We start from the raw sequence: 22,534 nt of genomic DNA, 5'->3' as shown, positions 1-22,534 counted from the left end.
TACAAGAGCAGTACAGACAGACAGCAAAGTTCAAAAGACACCTGGCTAACCAACCAGCTTTATCACAATCACACTTTCAGTTAATTACCTTAGAGAATTTTAATTCATCATTATGACAACCAAATATTCAAAATAATGTAAGCTTCAATAAAGTGCCTACTTCTTTCTGTCATCTCCGTGCGTGTTAGGTCCTCTGTTTCCTTGGAGTACTTCCTTATGCTGATGCCAATGAGGGCGCTGAGAAATGAAAGTTCTAATTCTAAACGTCCACGCGGTCTTCTCAACTGTGTTGCAGACTCCCATCCTTCAGACTTTGGTTGATATATATTTTTTAATGATTTTCTAAAAATAAAATACAATTATTTCATTTAATACACTAAATTTTTTCAAACCATTCTAGTTTTGTCCCATTTATTCTCTTCCCAATTAAAAATATGAGAAGAAATATCTAAAAATATCAATGTGCATACCGACAGAGTAAAACTTAATACAAATGTAACTACTAAATTGTTCTAATGTCTTTACATATAGGAAACATCTTTAAAATAAATACCAGAATATTTTGCTAAATTAATGTGTCAACTCTAATCCAGATATTTCAAATCTAATGTGTGATATATCAAAATAACTCACATATTGAAAAATATTTTAAAATTAAAAACTAAACCTAACTAGGTAACTTTTATTTCTAAAACAAATAAATATCATTGTGTAGTGGTTACATGTTGGGCTGCGATCCAAATAGTCAGCAGTTTGAGACCACCAGCAATTCCAAGACTACTCCTGTAAACAGTTCATATTTCGGGCCCATGTGGTGGGGCCAGGGGGAGGAGCACCCATGAGTCAGCATTGACTCAAAGCTCAAAGGCAGTGAGTATATATAGTAGGAGTAGGAAAAACAGTCACCATATCTCAAGCTGAAAGAATTGAAGAATGTCAAATTCTGACTTGCCATTCTGAAGGATCTCATAGGCAAAATATTGAATGATGAAGGAAGCATCAAAAAAAAAGATAGAAAAAAATTTTAAAGTCACTGTACCAAGAAGAACTGGTAGACATCAAGAGGTACCATATCAAGTGGCGGAATAATGATTGAGAGCAAACAGAATTAAAGGAAGAATTCCAAGCAGCACTGAAGGTATTAGCAAAAAAACCCCAAAAACTCCAGGAACTGATAAAATACAAATTGAACTATTTCAATACAGCACTTGAAGCACTCACTGATTTATGCCAGTATTATTAATATGCCACGCAATAAAAGTCTACTGAAAATAATTCAAACACGCTTAAAGTTCTCCATTGACAGCTGGAAGAAATTCAAACAAGATTTAAAACAGGATGTGGTGTGAGGGATATCAATGCTGAAGTCAAATGGATACCAGCAGAACATACCAGAAAGATGTTTACTTGTATTTTATTGGCCATGCAAAGGCATTTATTTGTGTAAATGATAACAAACTCTGGATAACATTGAGAAGAATGAGAATTCCAGAACATTTCATTGTGTTCTGGAAATCAAGGTGGAACCTGTACATGGCCTACGAGGCAACTGTTCCAACTGAACAAAGCAGTACTGCATGATTTAAATCAGGAAAAGTGTGCATCAGGGTTGTAACCAAAAGTTCTTTTTCAGTTCCCATATGTATTGAAACTGTATTCTGAGCAAATAACCCAAGAAATTGGACTATATGAAAGAGTAATTGCATCAGGATTGGGGAAAAGCTTATGAACAAACTTCAATAAACAACCATGCTTGCTGCAAATCTAGGAGGACGTGAAGCAGTTGCTAATGGAAATCAAAGACTGCAATCTTCTGTATGGATTGCAATTGAAGGTCAAGTAAACAGACCTAGAACTATTTATAGCCTCCTCCCCTCTTTCTTTCTTCTTTTTTTTTTTTGTTCATGTCTATCTATATAAGATAGACAAGAGAAGCAATCTCAAGGAAAAACAACAAGACTGACAGTTCTGGGTGGACATCGTCTGAGAGATCGAGGGGTAGCTAACAAACCCAAGGACAAGGGAACAACAAGAAATCTAAAATCGATGTCTAGGAGGGTGTAGAACGCCTGGTGGGGTTTGATCAAGTGCAATGTAGCTGAGAGGAATTAAGGTCAAACATGTAGTAGGACAGGAGGAAAGTAAAAGGAATAGAGAAAAGAACTAGGAAACAAAAGACATTTATAGAAGTATAAATATAGGCATGTATAAATATAAATATATTAATATGTAACAATAGGGATATAGGTCTCTGTACCTATATTTATATGCTATGTATTAAGGTAGCAGACGGACACTGGGCCTCTACTCAAATCCTCCCTCAACACAAGAACACCTGGCATTCTGTGATGCTCACCTTCCCAACAAGATCATTAAGTCAAAATGGGAGCATAAGCAAATATGGTGAATAAAGTGGATGGTGTCTGGTTATTACAAGATATAGTGTCTAGGAGGTCTTAAAGGCTTGACATTGAACAAGAGGCCATCTAGCAGGGAAGCAACAAAGCCTAGATGAAAGCAAACCAGCCTGTGTGATTGCAAGGCATTGATGGGATCAGGCATCAGAAGACCCAAAACAAACAATCATATTGATGCGGAGGAGGGGGGTCAGAGTGGAGACCAAAGCATATCTGTAGACACTTGGATATCCCCTCACAGAAGGGTCACAAGGAAGGAATGAGCCAGCACCAAAGAAACACACAACATTCCTCTAGTTCTGGAATGCTCCCCACCCCACGCTATTATGACGCCAGTTCTATCTTACAAATGCAACTAGACCAGAGCATGTACACTGGGACACATAAGAACTCAACACATGGAATCTAGGATAGATAAACCCCTAAGGAACAATAATGAGTAGTCATACCATGAGGGTAGGGGAAAGGTGTGGGGAAAAGGGGGAAAAAAGGGGAACCGATGATGACAATGATTGATACATACCCTCCTCAGGGGGTGGGTGAAGGGAAACAGCAGTGTAAAATATGAAAATAATAATTTATAATTTTTCAAGGATTCATGAGGGGGATGGGGGAAAGGAAAAAGAGGAGCAGATACCAAGGGCTCAAGCAGAAAGAAAATGTTTTGAAAATGATGATGGCAACATAGGTACAAATGTGCTTGATACAACTGATGTATGGATTGTTATAAGAGCTGTAAGAGCCCCAAATAAAATGATTTATAAAAAATTAAAACAACAACAAAATTTCTCCATTGGATTATGCTACATAACCTGATTCCCCTTATACATCATGGGTCCTCTATTGTCTATGAGTTGCCTCCAATCTTAGATAAAAATCCTAATATTCTGATCTCTATTGTCCTGATGACATGGAATGCAATAAGTCATAGCTCCTCTATGCAATAACTTCCTAAAACCCCCTAAAATATACTTCTAATCATGTGTCTTCTTCCTGCAAGGTTATTGTTACTTGTCATCAAATTAGCCCCCAAACGATAGTGACCCTAGTTTCAGTTCCACAACATCCCCATGATTGGTTACAGATCAGACAACTATAATTTACATTGGCTATTTGAAAGGCCTTCCTTCCTATTCTTAGTAAAGCATATCTGCTGCTCTTCTACTGTGATGGCTCAGCCTCAGAGTAACATGGAAACTATCACTGACAGAGAGGTATTGGCTACACAAGATATATTGCCTGGGAATCAAACATGGGTCTTACATATGAAAGGCAAGAATTCCAACATTGAGTCATGAATATCTAACAAGTTACTATAATAGAATCAATCCCAATTTATAGTACACTTGTAGAATTTTAGTACACGGAACTACCTCATAGGGACTCCACAATTTTACTCTTAACAGATCAGATTCCTTAATCTTTCTCCCACAGAGAAAGTGGGTTTGAACTGCCCACCTTCTGGTTAGCAACTGAGCACTTAGCCACTGCGTCACCAGGGCTCCTTCCCAATATAGAGGGGAATGACACACTATCCAGGCCTGGCCCATCCTCACAGTACTTACTATGTTTAACCACACTGTTGCAGTCAATCCATCTCATTGTGGGTCTATTTTTCTGTTCACTCTACCAAGAATGTTGTTAACCTTTTTCAAGAACAAATCCCTCATAATAACATGTTCAAAATACATGAAAGGAATTTCACCATCCTCAATTCTAAGGCGCATCCTGACTGTACTTCTTCCAAGACAAATTTTTTGGCAGGGGCCAGACCAAATCCAGGGATACATATGGTAGCCAACTAAAACAGGGTTGGAGGGAGGAAAGGGGAAAGAAAAAAAAAAAGATGTGTGATGGGGGAATAGGGCACTGATCCACCCAAGGGGAGGGTATTGTTTGCGTCTCCACAGGGAAAGAGGGACCAGATATAAAGGCAGTGCCAGATGAATGCAGTGTGCCGGCAAGGAGTGGGGAGCCAGTGGAGGGGCCTGGGGGCTCGACCCCCATACTAGCTATGTGGACAATTTCCCCTCACCCCAGAGGAATTTACTTGAGAGGACGGCACTGAAGCTGCAGCTAGGAGAGAGGGGCAAGTTCGATCAGAGCAAATGACAGCAAAGAAGGGGGAGGAAGAGAGAGTGGAGCACATCCTGGCCCATCAGGCCTGGAGGACAATATCCCCGCTCTGAACAGCCAATGGACAGAGTGGACAATATGGCTGATCCCACTAGGAGACACACCGTCCCTTGATGGCCCAGGGCCCTAAGGGGGACAACACTGGAGACTCAGGGCCGGGACTGGCCCAGACTGACCCTGTGACACTGAGGCAAATCACTAAAATTGTGCAGCAGAGCAACCATGGGCACAGAGCAGGGAGCCCCCGAGGTAGTACAAAGGACAGACTCTGGGCCCAGAGCGTGGTACCCCATTGGACCTGACTGAAGGACATGCCTACAGATCAAAAATCAGAACTTGATCTATTTACAGGTTTTTCTTTCTTTTCAAAATTTTTTTCTTTTAATTAATTTATTCTTCTATGGGTAATTGGTTTCCTTTTTTGTTGTCATAGCTGTGTTCTCACTCATCGCCTATCTTGCTATGACTTGACCTTTGGTGCATATTATTCTCTCTACAGATCTATCTAGATAAGATAGACTGGATGAATAGTTTGGAAGAGAAAACAAAGGGACCAATGGTTCTGGGGGGGGAGCAGAGGAGAGCGGGAGGAGGGGCAAGGAGGTGGTGCTGACCAACCCAGGGAAAGATGAGCAATAAGTCATCCAAAATCAGTAGCAAGGAGGGTGTGAGAGGCCTGGTAGGGATTCAGCAAGGGCAAGGTAACAGAGAGAAATCACTGAAACCCAAATAAAGGCTGAGCATGATAGTGGGACAAGAGGAAAGTAAAAGGAAATAGAGGAAAGAACTAGGTGACAAAGGGTATTTATAGAGGTCCAGAGACTGGAATGTACATATGTAAATATATTTATATGAGTGTAGGGAAACAGATCTATGTGTATATATTTATAGGATAAGTACTAGGCAGCAGATGGACATTGGGCCTCCACTCAAGCACTTACTCAATTCAAGAACACTTTGTTCTATTAAATTGGCATTCCAGGATGCACACCTTCCCGACACAATTGCTGAAGAAAAATGTGTGCATAAGCAAATGTGGTGAAGAAAGCTGACAGTGCCCGGCTATCAAATGATATAGCGTCTCGGGTCTTAAAGGCTTGAAGATAAACAATCAGCCATCTAGCTGAGAAGCATCAAAGCCCACATGGAAGAAGCACACCAGCTTGGCTGACCATGAGGTGTAGAAGGGACCAATTAGACATCAAAGAACTAAAAATCACATCAATGGGTGGCCACCTTCCTGATACAATCACTGAAGACAAACGTGTGCATAAGCAAATGTGGTGAAGAAAGCTAATGGTGCCCGGCTATCAAAAGATATAGCGTCTGGGGTCTTAAAGGCTTGAAGATAAACAAGTGGTCAGCTAGCTGAGAAGCATCAAAGGCCACATGGAAGAAGCACACCAGCCTGTCTGACCACAAGGTACAGAAGGGATCAGTCGTCAGACATGAAAGAACTAAAATCATATCAATGGGTGCCCCCCTCCCTGATACGATCAATGAAAACAAATGTGAGCACAAGCAAATGTGGTGAAGAAAGCTGATGGTGCCCAGAGCTGTCGAAGGGATCAGTTATCAAGCATCAAGGAACAAAAAAATCCTATCATTGACAATGTGGGTGAGTGCAGAGTGGAAACTCAAAGCCCATTGGCAGCCAACCGGACATCCCTTACTGAAGGGTTGTGGGGAAGAGATGAACCAGGCAGGGCGCAGGGAAGCAATGATGGAACATATAACTTTCCTCTAGTTCTTAAATGTTTCCTCCCTACCCCGCCCCCCCACCCCCACACTATCATGATCCCAATTCTACCTTACAAATCTGGCTAGACCAGAGGATGTACATAGGTACAGAGAGCAACTGGAAACACAGGGAATCCAGGACAGATGACTCCTTCAGGACCAGTGGTGAAAGTGGCGATGCCTGGAGGGTGGAGAGAATGTGGGGTGGAAAGGGGGAACTGATTACAAGAATCTACGTATAGCCTCCTCCCTGGAGGAGGGACAGCAGAGAAGAAGGCAGGGGGAGACGTCAGACAGTGTAATATATGACAAAATAATAGTAATTTATGAATTATAAAGGGTTCATGAAGTAGGGGGCAGTGGGGAGGGGCGGGGGAAATGAGCAGTAGATATTAAGGGCTCTAGTAGAAGACAAATGCCTTGAGAATGATGATTGCAACAAATAACATATGTTCTTGACAGAATGGATGGATGGATGGATTGTGATAAGAGTTGTATGAGCCCAAATAAAATGATTAAATATGATATGGTTCAATAACTCCTGTATTCCGTTGGGTCCCTTTCTTTGGAATGAGCACAAATATGGGTCTCTTCTAGTTGTTGGGCCAAGTAACTTTCAAGGCTCATTGACAAATGTTGCCAGCACTGTATCAGTTTGCTCAAACATTTCAGTCGGTATCCGATCAATTCCTACAGTCTTGTTTTTCACTAATACTTTCAGTGAAAGTTAGACTTGTTCCTTCAAAATCATTGGTTCCTAATCATATGGACATTGAAAATTTATTTTTTGTAACAATAATTGTGTATTCTTTCTATTTTCTTTCGATGCTTCTTGCATTGTCAAATATTTTGTCCTACACATCTTTCAACATTGCAACTCAAGAATTGGATTTTTCTTCAGCTCTTTCATTTTAAGAAATGATAAATGTTTCTTTTCAAACCTAGATCTTTGCACATTCCAAAATAATACTTTACTGTGTCTGCTTGAGCTGTCCTTTGAATTTTTCTGTACAGCTCTTTTATTTTAAGATTTCTTCCATTTCCCGTTCATATTTGCTTTCTCTTTCTCATCTTTTTAATGACCTTTGCTTTCTCTATTTATGATGCCCTAGATGTTTAACAACAACGCTTACTTTAGTCGTTAGTGTTCAATGTGTCTAAATTCAGGCTCTAAAATCCGATGAGATAGACTCAAGGTCTCATTTTGGCTCTCATGGACTTGTTTTCATTTTTTTCAGCTTCAACCTGAACAATATGAGCAACTGATGGTCTGTTCCTCAGTCATCATGGCCTTGTTAAGCTATTGCTATTGAACTTCTCAATCATCTCTTACCATAGACATTGTCAATTAATTCCATTTGGTGACATTCATGTATATAAGCATCTGTTACATTGCTGAAAAAGTTAGTTGTAAAGAAGTCAATGGGCGTATAAAATTCTGTCATTTGACCTCCAGAACCACAGCACTAGGGGCATCACCACAGCTTCTATCACCCAGTGTGACAGCTCACGGCATCGCCCCTGTGGGCCTCCTCCAGTACCAGACCATATGAATCCTCCGTAACGTGTATTATCAACTTTCATAATAAAACGACAAGATAATGTTGTAAACTCCTTAAACTTAATAGTGCTTACATTTCATGAATACTAACAATAAAGTTATGTTTTCAATCTTTCTACATTGAAGTACAGTATTGTTAATTACATTAATAGTAACTGAGCAGAAAACTTTTACTTTTTTTCTTTCAAACTATTTTATTAGGACCGAATCACACCATTTAATCGTTCAGTCATATCAAGCAATTTTTTTTTGCAACTGCTACAACAATCAGTTTCAAAAAGCCTTTTAAAATCTTTGTTTTTGCTCTAATCGCTACTTCGTTCTCACAGAAGTTATTAATAGTTTCACAAATATTATTTACTACAATATTAAAATGCAGAAATTTTGAAAAATTCAGTGACTATAAAAACAGTAATGATAACACTACATGCTCTAGTTACTAACACATGCAGTGGAAACCAGAAGCATCAATGAAATTGCACAATAATCACAGCTCTAACCAGAGCACATTAGAAGGTTTAAAAAGGTAAATTAGCACAGTTTTGCCTTTTAGGTATATTAATACATGTAAGGGGCTAAAGAAAAAGGGTTTTGTTGTTATATCTAACCACAGATATTTTTATTAAAAAAATACATTTCTACTGAGACACTGTACAGAGGTTTTCTGCTGTCACTTAGGTATCACTCCTCTGAGTGTCATCTAGTGTGTCTGCAAGTCGCTAATGATGCTATTGGTGGGGCTGAAGGAATTCTGTATTCCTTAACTTCTGATGATCTTGATAACTTCCAATCTATAGAGCTCCCTTACCGTAGAAAGGTACAATTACTCTTTAACTTGTGTGATACTTATGCCCCATTCACTTCTTTTACCCTCCTTTGTACCAATTACAACTTATACCCATGATTCCTTCTCATGAACACGCAAACATTTCCTTTATAAATCCCTGTCCAACTTTCTGCTAACTCTTGCACGGTTAACTAAGGAAAATCTACACCTATGTCAAAAAGTAGTTTCTGGTTTCAAGCAGTTTGCTGGTTAGAGATGATACATTTATAATCTTATAGACCTGTAGAAGTCCTAGTAGCGTATTGATATTGCGTTAGGCTGTGAAGCACAAGATTGGCAGTTCGAAATTACCAGCCAGCAGTTTCGAGACAGAAAGCTGGGGCTTTCTACTTACAGTCTCTTAAAGTTACAGTTCTATGCTGGCTTACAGGATCGCTCTGTTAGCATCCACTCCTCAGGTCTACTAAACCCACAGGATCAGTTCTACCCTGGGGTCAGTTCTACCCTAGCCTCTAAGGGTTTCTATGCATTGGCTCGATAGCACTGGTTTGATTTGGTATTAGAGACCTGTAGGAGCCCTGGTGGAATAATGGTGTGTTGCTCTTGTTGACTGTAAGAGTCAGCAGTTAAAAACCACCGGCAGCTCCTCAGGAGAATGGGCAGGAGTCAAGGATAGTTCTACTCTGACGGTCACTGGCAGTGGCAGTGAGTTCGGTTTTTGGTTCCTGTAAAACAGGCCACCTTCATTAACCAATGAGTTTCTGGTGGTCTTTCAACTTCTGTTGACAAAATCCTACTAGCGTTCTAATTATATAAACCAATCAGAAGTAAGTTTCTTTGCTTCCCCATTTTTCTTAATACAATGCCAATTACTGCTGATCCTTGTCCCTCTGCCTAAATAAATTCTATCAAATAGCTCAGTTTTATTATTGACTCGGTTTCTTTTGACAGTGTAATGCTCAAAATTCTCAGTAACTGGCTCCTCGATGGCAGTGAGCTTGGCCATTATTATGAAAGAACAAACGTACTGTAAGAGCGCACTTTGAGACGCCCTGTAACATTCTGCACATTGCCAGCTTGAATTGGGTGCTCGGGAAATGGTGTGGAAAGGTATTAAGAGAGAAAGGAAATAGTCCCTTACGAATGGGGCGCCGGTCACCTAGGAGGCGGCTATGGGCGGGACGAAGCGGTAGGGAGGCCAGAGCTTGTAGGGGGCTGGGCTCAAGGAAGGCAGTCACGTACTTGGTTCTACAAGTCTTTCTCCGGCGGGCCGACGGCGCTTCGCAGACACGCCTCAGCGCGGCGATCTCGGCCTCCAGGGCGCGCACATCCTGCTGGACGTCCATGCTGCCGCGCTGACGGGAAGCGGCTCCAGGGAGGTCCGGGAGGACTTCAGCCTTCAAGGTTCCCGCGCTCGCGCAGCGCGGACCAATTCTCCAACTCCGGAGGGGGGAGCCGGGGGAGCGCGTGCTCCGGACACAGAGACACGAGTTCACGCAGTGTCCCAGGGAGCGGACGTCCCTGCGGACATGCCCACAGCTGTCAACAAGACGCCTTCACGCGTGCCAGAGTCGGTTCGTTACAACCTCAACGCCAAGGGTTGCCGGTGCCGACCCGCCACTGGGAACGCTGGGAGAAACCCTGGTGCATACGTCACGACGCCGGAAGTACCCGGTCACGTGAGCGACGGTTGCGCTTCCGGTTTTCCTTCACTTCCGCTGACTAAATCGCCGCCCGGTACGCCGCGCAAGTCAACAACGTGCTTCAGAAATGCTCGCCTTGGGATTGTTTGCGGATGCTGAGAGGGAAAGGGCGGAAGCATCCCGGTAGCATCGCCCTCGTGAACTGGCCGTAGCAAGGGGACTGAGGAGGACAGAAGAGAGTGGTGGGGCCTGCTTGGGCCTGTGATTCGAAGCTGAGGTCTTTGCGGCGCTGACAGTTATAAAAGGTCTGGTAGGGAGGGGATTGGGACATGGAAGATGCTAGAGCCTACACTTTCTCGGAGGAAGAAGGGTGGATTGGGTAAATTAGGCTTGGGGAGGCACAAGGCTGTATAGCTCACGTCCTGAACCCCAAGCCCTGCTTGAACTTGTGGGCGTGGGTTGCGTGTCTCCCTAGGAATGACTCCCTAGGTAGAGCGGTTACGCTTTGGGCTGTGATCCCCTTGATCGGCAGTTCGAAACCGCCAGCCACTCCGTGGGAGAGAGACTGGGGTTTGTGCTCTTGTCAACAGCCTTGGAAACCCACAAAGGAGTCGCAGTGAGTCGGCCTCGGCTGGGTGGCAGTGAGTTTCGGGGGTGGATGGGGGGAGTGTTTGTTTAATGATTGGTCCACCCGCGCGGAGACCGGGTGCGCGTTGAGTGTGTACTGCCTGATGCTAAACAGGATGAAAGATTCGTGATAGACCTCAAATGTCAGCACCTCTGCTGAACTTTATTGAGTCTCCTCGCCATCAACCTTTGGATGGATTTGTTTTGTTTTAATACGATGTACTATGTTAAGAGTGCTGTTTTGAGGTAAGACCTGATTTATAGTCCAGCCTCCACCACTAATTTTCTGTGTAGCATTGAGAAGAGACTTACTCCTTTTGAATTTAAATGTGTTCATCTGAAAAATGGAAATACAGAGTAAGCACAGTGCTGGCAAAAAGCAAATCTTTTGTTGTCACTTGCTATTAAATCACTTCCAATTGATGGTGATACTATGTGCAACAGTAGTGAGTACACAGTCCTGATCCTGTACATCGCTCACAGTCGTTGGCTCGCTCTGAGCTCATGGTTGGAGCTGCTATGCCAGGCCACCTTGTTGACGGTTTTCCTGTTTTTAGCTAATCCTCTTCATTACCTAGCATGATTTTCTTCTGCGGAGATGGAACTCTCCTTATTGGGATGTCCAAAGTACAGGCACTAAAGCTTTGCCATCTTGCTTCTAAGGAACATTCCAGCTGTTTTCAGTTGTAATTATTAATTGATCTTTACTCTCAAACTGTTTTGCAGACCCTGCTGTTGTGACAAAGAAACCCTGGTGGTGCTGTGGGCATAACTGCTAACCACAGCTAGCCCCAAATAAGATGTTCTGTGGGGAAAGATGAGGCTACCTGCTCCCTTAAAGATTTAGAGTCTCAGAAATGAAACGCTGTGCAGGATTGTTAGGAGTCAGTGGTTTGATGAGTTTCTATTCTACTGATTAATTTATTTGCTTCTCTATGACTAATGTGCTCCAGAATGGAGACCAGTCTTTTCTTCTTCCAGTGCTATTTCTGTCAGTGGTTGTTAAAATGAATAACTGAATGTAAGAATGGATGAAGAAAAAACACATGAATAAGTAAATGAGGTGTGGATATAATAGTGTAGTTAGAGGGAAAACATCTGCCTTATATGTCTATGTATGTGTGTAGAGGTGCTCATTGAAAACCCATTCATGAAGAATGTAGATATGGAACTTAAATAAAATCTGCAGGAATAAAGTTTGGAAGCAATATAGTAGGATATGAAACGTGCCCAAAGGGCCAATTGACATAGATGTTTCAGGAGGAGTCACTTTTTTGTTAGATTAAGAATTGAAAGAACATTTTTTTCCCCTGTGCTTACAGAAAAGTGTTTTCTCACTGGAACACATGAAAGCCGACAGAAATGAAGCGCCTTTTTGTGGGTGGCCTTAGCCAAGCTATTTCTCAGGCTGACCTACAAAATCAGTTCAGCAAATTTGGAGCAGTTTCTGATGTAGAGATAATCACACGGAAAGATGAGCAAGGTAAATATATAGTCCTTCATTGTGTTGCTAATAGCAGACATGATAAGGTCAAATATCTCTTAATCTACAGAGATAAATGTTAGCTCTAAAAACTGTAAGTAGTATGTTTGATTACAAGATTATTCCATACCTCTACGCTCACTATTAATACTACCACATCCATTCCTGGAGGTGTTATATGTGATGTGGAGCTAGCCCAAAACTGTATTAATAAAACTTAAAACTTTGACATTTCAGAACACCTGATTTCTGAAACATCTAGCTTTGTTTTCAGAATTAGCATTTAAAATTTACTGTGTGCTAGCCCTAACGTAGACTCACGGTGTGTCCTTAAATGAGTACTGTGGTAGTTAAATGATCTTATGTCAACTTGAATCTTTAAGAAAGTATAGGGCTCGAGTCCAACTTGTCAATCAGATCATAGCCTGACGCTTTCTTGGGGGTGTGGCTTTCTCAAAGGAACAAACTGAAAACTTCCTCTCTTCTCTGTGCCCTTAGAACCCACCTTTTACCAAAACCATAAGGAACAAATTTGAGAAGGGGTTCTGTCATCTCTGAATTACAGTAATTATTCCAGTAATTATTATTTTTTGTATACCAGGTTTGACAGTGGTAACTGCCCTAATTGAATTAAGACAATTGCCTACAGTAGGGTTGATTGTGCCCTGTGGTGATCAGATGAAAGTGTCAGCACATAATCATCCGAGCTGAAGGGGAAGTGGTTATCATAACAGATAGCAGTCTAAGAGGTAATTACATTGGCCTGACTGGTGTGGGCATAATGGCACTGGCTACTTACCCATGGTGTCCCTAGGATCGAAATACATAGGAAACCTACTAAATATTTACTTGATTTTTGTAAGTGGAAGAATTATAGATCAAGTGAACATTAATTCAGCTGAACACAAGTCTAATGCAAGCCAAGGCCTATTGTATGCAAGAGTCTTAATTAAATTAAACATAAAATAGCAATTGCAGAAATGCTGGGGCCCCACACACAAATTCGTACCTTTTAGTTTTTATAAAATATATGTCTTTGGGGAAGATGGGGAGGTAGGTTTTCATTTTCTTCCTTTAAGAAAGCCACACCCCCAAAGACATAGCATCAGGCTGACCTGACTAAAAGGCTGGACTCCACCCTCACACTTTCCTAAAAGTTCACATTGACATAAACCCATCAGACTGTCACAGATTTTGAGTTGGACTGGGCAAGGATGTCTTCTTAATATAGGATTGTTTGCTGATATAAAACTCTTTCTCATATATAAATATCACTGAATTCGTTTTTATAGACAACTCGGCCTAACACAGTTACTTCTTTTTTCTTATGTAGTTTCTTTGGTAATATTTTGAAACTCATGCTTAGAAAAATGAAGAGAAATCCAGTGAAAATAAATAAGATTTTTCTTTGAAACTGTACATTTCCAAGAGATCATTTTCTTTTTCAATTCTTTTCATCAGAGCTTAAATAAGTTGGTCTTCTCTTTTTAGGAAACCCACAGAAAATATTTGCATATATCAACATCAGCATATCAGAAGCAGACCTAAAAAAATGTAAGATTGTCATACATTTTCTCTGTCATTTGCCACTGGCTATCATTAAATAACTTGAAATGACTTTAGTTCTAAATTTAAACTTAAGCAGCTATTTCTAAGTCACTCGTGATCAAGAATACAATGATATTCTATAATTCAGTAGATTTGGGTCCATCCCACTTTATTTCAGCTAACATGTAAGTTAGTGTAACTTAGATCTATTGAAAAGCATGTGCCACTTCTCATCCCCACTGTACTCGTTTCTTAGGTAGCTACTCATCATTAAGTGTTTTTTAATACCATATTAAACAAACAGAAAACGTCCCTGCCTTGGAGTCAATGCCGACTTCTAGTGACCCTGTAAGACAAGGTAGAAGTGCCTCTGTGAGTGTCTGAGACTGACTCTGCGGCACTAGAAAGCCCCATCTAGCTCCTGGAAATTGTAATAACACTAATGAAAAAGTTAGTAAAGAGTAGTGTGCAGTGGAGAAGGAAGCTATCCATACTGCCATCAATATAATAACATATCCTAAATGTTCCTGGGATTGAGAAGTCAAAAGGCATTCGAAATCTATTTAAAGAGGAAGGCCATTATCAACTTTGATCATTTTGTTTATCAAAACATTGCAATATTGTTCACATGAGGAAATACATGTAGCAAATACAAGGTTGTATTGCCTCTGCTATGTGACCTATGGCAAGTTAGTTAAGCTTCTAAGCCCAGTTTGCTTATCTGGGGCATGACAAAGATAGGGCTTACTTACCTCAATGTTACTCTAAGGAATAAACTAAGTAATATATTTATACTTAGGATAGTGTGCACATAAAAATGAAATACAATAGCAATTATTATTCAAGAGGATAATAGCAGATATTTGAAAAATCAACTGCGAGTTTGTAGCAGTTCAACCACAGGTCAGTCATTTGTAATTAGTTCATCAATCATTGGTATAAAGTGAATAATAAAAGTGAGGGGCTGCAGCATTCCAGAGTTTTGTGTGATTTACTATGAAGAACATCACATTTTTCATAGTAAAAAAAACCAGAAATGATATATTAAGTACATTCTAACTACTCGCCAGGTTTCCAATATTACTTTATAAACAAAAGACATACTATATTGTCGTTTGTATATTTGCTCATTCAAACTTTTCAATAACAGTGAGATGGATGGTAAGGAACCTGTTGCACGTATTTCTGAGAGGGGATTAAGAGACATCTCCCTGAAGATACAAAATGATTAAGATGAGATGCGAACCTACTTCTCTCACTAGATCTTACTTTCTCTTTCCTCTATGTTTCTTTGAGATAAACAACTTTGGATACTAAAATAATTAGGAAACGCACGTGCTGGAATTACTATGTTCTTGAGTAATCCTTACTTTATAGGTGTGTCTGTTTTAAATAAAACGAAATGGAAAGGTGGAACACTACAAATTCAGCAGGCGAAAGAAAGCTTTTTGCACAGGTAAGATTTGCTCTCTGAATTTAAACCCTTATTTCTTCGTATTATAAGTGGTTTTACATAATCACTTTATTGATTTGAAATTATCACACACATAATATACTATCATATTTTTGCCAGATTCATACATTTCAAGTAAAGCTGAAATCTCAGCTCTAACTCGCCTTAGACTTCACTAAGAAAGATATTTCAATAATTCAATAAGAGAATCATGTATGTGTATCCTAACATGTATCTATAATTATATTTATGTACATACCTTATATTCAGTTGTGTGTTTTTTATCACAACTTATTTGATAAACTCTTTCTTTATATTGTTTAGTGCTGTTTCAGAGAATATCCCGTATCCCGTCATTTTCTAGTGATGGACACACGTAGTATTTTCATTTCTTCGTTATCATCGATGATCTTTTCATATTCATGATAATGTACCTTTGCAATGGTTTCGCAAGAATTTATATCAGAAGATGGAATGTGCACATGGAGAATTTTAATAGAAATTACTAAAGTTCTTATGTTGATTTTGAGTGTTAATAATATTATGATACAAAGATAATTTGAAATTCCAATTTAAGAAACATCAAATTAAGTTACACAAGTGATTTAAGGACAAGACAGATTAATAATGTGTTAGTCTGGGTAAGCTAGGGAAACAAATCCACAGAAACTCATATGTATAAGAGAGAGTTTTATATAAAAGCTATGTGTACATTAAGAAAGCATCCCAACCCAGTGCTGTCCAAGCCCATAAGTCCAACATTAGCCCATATGTCCGACGCTGGTCTACAAAGTCCTCAATCTCACAAAACACATGCAATGATGCTGACTGCAGGAGGAAAGCCAAATCAGTGAGCATATAAGCATCTCAGTGCTGGCAGGGGTCTCCACACGGCTGCTCCAGCACCCACGACTGAGGCAGCTGCACCTGGTCCGACCATCAGAAAGCAAGAGACCCGAAAACTGGAAAAGCAAGGCTCACTGTGCCATTTATCTCTCTACTTTTCAATTAATCTGGCCAGGTTGGCACAATAAACTTCAACTATCTCAAATAATAATCATTAGGGAAATTCGAAATCCTTCATTTATTTTCAAGGAGACTTAGTGATACTGCGGATTAAACCACTGGATTATAGGTTGAAGCCACCAGCCACTCCACAGGAGAACAATGCTCTATACTAAAGATTTACAGTCACAGAAACCCTGGTAGCATAATGAATGAATTATACATTGGGCTGCTAAACAGGTCACCGGTTAAATACCACCAAGTGTTCCATGGGAGAAAGATGAGACTTTTTCTGCTCTCAAAGATTTACTGCCTCCGAAACCCAGTTCTACTCTGTCCTACAGGGTTGCTATGAATCAGAATTGAATTGGTGACAATGGGTTTGGGTTAAAGGTAACAGAACCGGGAGACAAAAACTGAGTTTTGGATCTTTCAAACTAGGAAACAGGAAAGGATCAGGAAAGTAGATCGGAGTGTTCTAAACTAGAGTGAGATAAGGAAAGGGAAATTGTCAGATAAACAGCAGGCAGCCCACACGAGTTATGCTGTGGGAGAGTAGGGAGGAAAGGTCAGCTCTTGGTTTTGTTCTTCAGCTGATAATCTGTGCACTTGGTAGTAATAAGACATTGGTTTATCAATATTTGGTTGGTCATTGGACTGCGAGTGAGTTCAGACCTATTGCTTTCAGGGAGGCCAAGGAATGACAACCCGAGTTGCTATTTTCAAACTCTTTGCCTTGTTGTGACTTATATTAATCTACAAGATATGGTCCTGCGTGGTAAAGGAATATCATTGAAATTATTGTCATATCTCCAACCCTCATGGCTTGCATAATTTAAGTCTAAGTTTCAAAGAGGTACTGGTTAGCACTTCATGTGTTAGAGATGAGTAAGATGTCCTACACATTATAAAATCCTTTGCACTCACCCCCCAAAAAAGAGGATGATCCCAAATGAGGTGGCTGTACACTGGCTGCAGTTCACTATAGGGATCCGAATACCTACTATTAGGATCATTCTGTTAGTACATGGGGTTCCTGTAAATCAGAACGGACTTGATGGCATCTAACAACAGCCATTAAAATGTCATTTTCAAAGACTGTAAGGATACGCTAGGGAGGATACATAACTGTGGATGTAGTATTCTACCAATTCATTTTAAAATGTGTATATTTCCTTATAAAATGAAGTTGAAATGAATACATATAAAGGAAATAATAAAATTTTTTTCACAGTTTTGTTTTCCAATTATTCAACAATGAAAATTCAGTACTAATGTGCCCAAAAGAAGTCTTAACTTCCTATAAGACTAAACTTGTTTCATTTGGGCTTTTTAATCTATAAAGTTATTTCATTTATAATGATCCTTTAGGATCACCTGAAGGGAAATAATAATTTGTTTGCTTGATTATATTTGTACATTTTTCTTTGATTTAGACTGGCCCAAGAGAGAGAAGCTGCAAAAGCAAAAGAAGAAAATTCAAGAATGGGAAATGCTGACTTTTGTAAAAAGATGGGAACAATTGATTTGAATATGAAAGCCGTCCCAGGAACAGAAGTACCAGGACATAAAGTGAGTCCTCAGGTAGCTCTGGTTAGCCCGGCTTCAGACCTACAGCAAACAAGGGACCAAGGAGGGCATGATGAAAGCTGGTTGCATTTTTCTTACTGTTTTAACAGTAAGTAAAGTGTCTTAGGATCTTCACCTTTTGAGCAGAAATTGGGATATATCAGATGTGTATGGATTTTCCAAGGTATTATGGGTGCTGAGTAGCAGTTAGGTCATCTTTGCCTTTTTTATTTAATGGCTGCAGTTTTGTGAAGCAGCCCACATGATTTCTGAGATTTGGTAGCTGCCCTAATATTCGCTTTTTTTTTCTCTATCACCCTTCTCATTGAGCGCTTTTTTGTTCTTGAACACTTTTTTTAAAATTCAGTTACAGATTTAAGAGAAAATCAGTTTTCCATTCAGCAATTCATATATATTTTGTTCTATTTCATTGATTGCCATCCCCACAGTAACATTACATAATCCTCTTCTGTGTTTCTAGTCTCTTCCTCCTTTCTTGTCCTTTCCTGCGTTCTAAACTATCCTTGGTCAAATGCTGCCCTTTTAATAGCAAATGGTTGATTATTTTAAAGTGCACATACACCAACTACTGTTATTATTGACTTTTTAGATCTGTGTATAGTGTGGCTGAAAATTAACCTTCAGTTGGTCAGTTTAGTTCCAAGCCTAATGAATGGTGACGGGTCACACTTTCAGTGATAGCACCAGTCTATTCGGTTGAGAAGCGTGATCCTTTTATAATCTTGAGTTTTGTGTCACATTTTTCTCTCACTCTGTCCGTGACCTTCTAGTGGAATCCCTTGTGGAGCAATCAGCAGTGGTAGCAGGCACTATCTAGTGCTTCTGGTCTCAGCCTTATAGAACCTGAGGGTTGTGTAGTCTGTTTCTCCATTGGGCTCATTTGTTCCATGAGCCTTCAACTTACTTCACTCTTCTTTCCTTTGGATATGGAGAGACCAATAGATACATCACAAGTGGCTGTTGGTGAGCTTTTAAGACCCAGAGTAGGATGTTAGAACATTGTCTTGGCAAACTGTTCGGCCGCCTGTTCTTGCTTGTCCTGAGCGCCCGTGCTCAATGATTCATTCCCTCAAAGTGTTTCATTATCACCAAGAAAGCTTTGGAACTTTGCCCTTGTATGAGCTACTACGTTCATGAATGTATTTGCAACATATGTAAATACCTTCTGTTAAACCTATGTACACATATGGGGTTAGTAGCATTCCCCTTCCCATACCTGTTCACATTTACATAACTATATATCTATGCATCCACTCATCGATTATTGTTATTGAGAGATTGTATGTATAATACGGTATACCTCTGTTGCCTTTAACTCTTGCACTTCTCCCAGTGGTTTCCCCTGCCTCCATCATTATTTTCCAGCTTCCTTAATGTGTATGAGCTTTGCTTTACCCAAGTTAATATGAGGGGCTACAACCCCCCCAAAAAAATTTAATTCTCCCCCCCAGCTTTGTATTTAAATTTTTTCACAAAACAACTTTATCACCTTCAAAGTAGTCTACATTACACTTAATACATTTGTCAACCTGCGATTCCATTCTTGGAAACATTTTTCAAACATCTGTTTGGATAGTTGATAGCACCTCCTTCATTTTTTTTTCTTCACCTTTTCCACATTGTCAAGTCATCCTTTCATGCTCCTCTTCACATGCAGCAAGGTCAGGTAAGTTGTGTGAGGCAAGAGAGGCATGCTGTTTTTTGCCAAAAACTTGCACACTGAATTGGCTACCTGAGCGGGTACATTGTTATGGTGGCAAAACCAGTCCCGCATCTGCCACAAATCAGGCCTTTTTGGTCACGCACTGTTAGGCAATCATTTTAGAACCTTTAAATAGAACACTTGATTCACAGTCTGAGCTGGTGGAACAAACTCCAAATGCACCTGAGTCGACATTTTCATTTGTTTGGGAAGGTGAAGGATTCTCAAAATGAGGTTTGTCATCAGTCGACATTTCACCTTTTTTGAAAGGGGAAAACCACTCGTACACTTGAGTTTTTCCCATAGTGCTGTCCTTGTAAGCTGTGTTCAACATCACAACAGTTTCTGCAACACTCATCCTGAGCAGGAAACAAAATTAGACCCGCCCGCAGTTCTCTTAAATCAGCCATCACACATACGAGGTTCGAGCAAAACTACTTTTACCAAAAAAAATCACTGGACAGAAAGAACCTACCTAAGCTATGCCACTGTGCACACTAACTCAGAGGGAGTTGCTGGTGCTCGCCTAGTGCCTTACTGTGAACGCTCCACTCCACCTCAGCCAGTGCAGCTCCTGGTTTTGCGGGTACTCCTAATGTATGTACACGTTTCTGTTTGGTGGGCATTTAGTTAGTTACTACCGCGTCATGTGTAGAGGCATTGGGAACATGAGTGTGCGTGTACCCCTGCCAGGACACGCTCTACTGTTTTCCACAGCGGTTGCATCATTTACAGCCCCACTGGCAATGGTACGGAATTCTAGTTTCTCTGTTCTTTCCAGCAGTTGTTTTATGTTTTTGAATTTTACTATTAATGTTGATGTAAGATGATACTTCATTGTTGTTTGCATTTGCTGGTGTCTTATACTTGTTGAGTGTAGACATTTCTACATTTGCTTTTGACCACCAGAAAGTCTTTCATGGTGAAGTGACTATTCATGCCCTTTGTCCATGTTTCCCATTGTATTATTGTGTTTGTGTGTGTGTGTTGAAGTATAGAAGTTTTCTATGAATTTTAGAAATTAAGCCCTTGTCTGTCAAAATGTATTCCAGTCTATGGGTTCTCTTTATTCTTGTAGTGAAATATTTTTATATCCATAGCGTGAAATATTTTTATGTGCAGATGCAATGTTTAAGAGATCTCCGTCACCTAATTTGTCTCTATTTCTTTGTTATTACTTATTTTTTGTAATGTACTAAGACCCCTAAATTTGCCCTGATTTTCTTTGATAGTCTTGATCATTTTAGATCTTTGAACCATCAGGAGTTAGTTTTTGTATGTGGTTTGAGATGTAGATAATTTCATTTTTCTTTCAAGAATGTCTCCTGCCAAAGGGGTGGATGGGGGAACTGATAGCAATGATGACTGTATAACCCCACTTGAGGCAAATGAGTAACAGAATTGTAGTTGAACAGATACATTGGATGGTATAAAATACAGCCCAAAAAAGTACTAATATCATAATAAGGGTTCCTGAGTAGGGGAGGAGGGTGGAAATAAAGGGGAACTGCTATTAAAGAGTTCAAGAAGAAAGAAAATGTTTTGAAAATGATGGTGATTGTACAATTCTATTTGATCTAATTGAATCTTTGAAAATGATTTTTTTAAATCATTTTATTGGGGGCTCATAGAACTCTTATCACAATCCACACATCCATCCATTGTGTCAAGCACATTTGTACATTTGTTGCCATCATCATTTTCAAAACATTTTCTACTTGAGCCCTTGGTTTCAGCTTCTCATTTTTCCCCTCCCTTCCTCCCTCATGAACCCTTGATAATTTATAAAGTATTATTTTCTCATGTTTTACACTGACTTCTGTCTCCCTTTACCCGTGTTTCTGTTGTCCATCCCCCTGGGAGGGGGCTACAGGTAGATCATTTTGATCATTTCCCCCTTACTTCCCCCACCTTCCCCTTCCCCTCCTGGTATGGCTACTCTCAATATTGGTTCTGAGGGGTTTATCTGTCCTGGATTGCCTGTGTTTCCAGCTCTTGTCTGTATCTGTGTACATGCTCTGATCTAGCCAGATAAAATGATTTTTTTTTAAAGAAGACTATCACCTGCCTACAGTAGGTGGATTTACTTCTGCATTCTCAATTCTGTTCTGTTGATTTATGTATCTGCCTTACACTGTGCTTATGTAGTTGGTTTTCAGATCAGAATGTGGTAGAGTTTCTTTAGTGGTGCTTTGTGTATTGGAAGCTTCTTTCTTTCCCATATACGGTTGGTTTCTTTTCAGTATCTTTAAAGAATGATGGTTCACCATACATCAGGATTGCATTCGATCTGTAAATTGCTTTGGATGGTATTGACATTATAACAGTACTAAACGTTTTCCTGTCCATTAGCATGCCATAATCCATTTTTGTAAATCTCTTTTCGTTTTTTAAAGTAATACTTTGTAGTTTTTAGGTCTTTTGTATCCTTGGTGAGATTTATTCCTAAATATTTCTTATTTGAGTGACTATTGTAAATGGTGCTGCTTTCCTGATGTCCTTTTCCGTGTTCTCGTTGTTAGTGCGATGAATCTGCCTGCTGTTTGGGTGTTGGCCTTCTACCCTGCCACCTTGCTCTTTCTAAGTTAATTCCAGTAACTTTCTCAGTGAGTTTTTAGGATTCTCTCTGTGTAGATCTTATCTGAAAATGGAGGTATTTTTACCTCGTCGATATGGATGCTTTTTATTTCACTTTATTGTGTTACTCCTCTGGCTAATGCTTGCAGTATTATACAGGAGTTAAAGAATAGGAGCAGTTCCCATTGGGAGCAGGGTATTGTATCTATCCATTGAGATTAGTGTTGGCGGTTGGTTTTGCACACATGCTCTTAATTATGTTAAA

At 39.9% G+C, this 22,534-nt stretch overlaps 2 protein-coding genes across 2 annotated transcripts in view; one reads left to right on the top strand and one right to left on the bottom strand.

Moving 5' to 3' along the window:
- CENPP (centromere protein P) overlaps nt 1-10,287 on the bottom strand; it is a 338,488-nt gene extending 328,201 nt beyond the window's left edge. Inside the window, exons 1-2 of the mRNA XM_075549870.1 lie at nt 9,884-10,287; nt 161-342 (exon numbers count right to left, since the gene is read on the bottom strand). Of these exons, the coding sequence (XP_075405985.1) occupies nt 161-342; nt 9,884-9,987 (286 nt within the window). The 5' untranslated portion in view covers nt 9,988-10,287. The remainder of the gene's footprint in view (nt 1-160; nt 343-9,883) is intronic.
- Nucleotides 10,288-10,329: 42 nt separating this feature from the next.
- NOL8 (nucleolar protein 8) overlaps nt 10,330-22,534 on the top strand; it is a 36,994-nt gene continuing 24,789 nt past the window's right edge. Inside the window, exons 1-5 of the mRNA XM_075549867.1 lie at nt 10,330-10,589; nt 12,234-12,394; nt 13,886-13,948; nt 15,320-15,398; nt 17,837-17,972. Of these exons, the coding sequence (XP_075405982.1) occupies nt 12,274-12,394; nt 13,886-13,948; nt 15,320-15,398; nt 17,837-17,972 (399 nt within the window). The 5' untranslated portion in view covers nt 10,330-10,589; nt 12,234-12,273. The remainder of the gene's footprint in view (nt 10,590-12,233; nt 12,395-13,885; nt 13,949-15,319; nt 15,399-17,836; nt 17,973-22,534) is intronic.

Source organism: Tenrec ecaudatus, chromosome 5, assembly GCF_050624435.1.
Source record: "Tenrec ecaudatus isolate mTenEca1 chromosome 5, mTenEca1.hap1, whole genome shotgun sequence".
NCBI classification, from domain to species: Eukaryota; Metazoa; Chordata; class Mammalia; order Afrosoricida; family Tenrecidae; genus Tenrec; species Tenrec ecaudatus.
The sequence above is the reverse complement of the archived record's forward strand: the minus strand, read 5'-3'. Positions and strand labels throughout refer to the sequence as shown.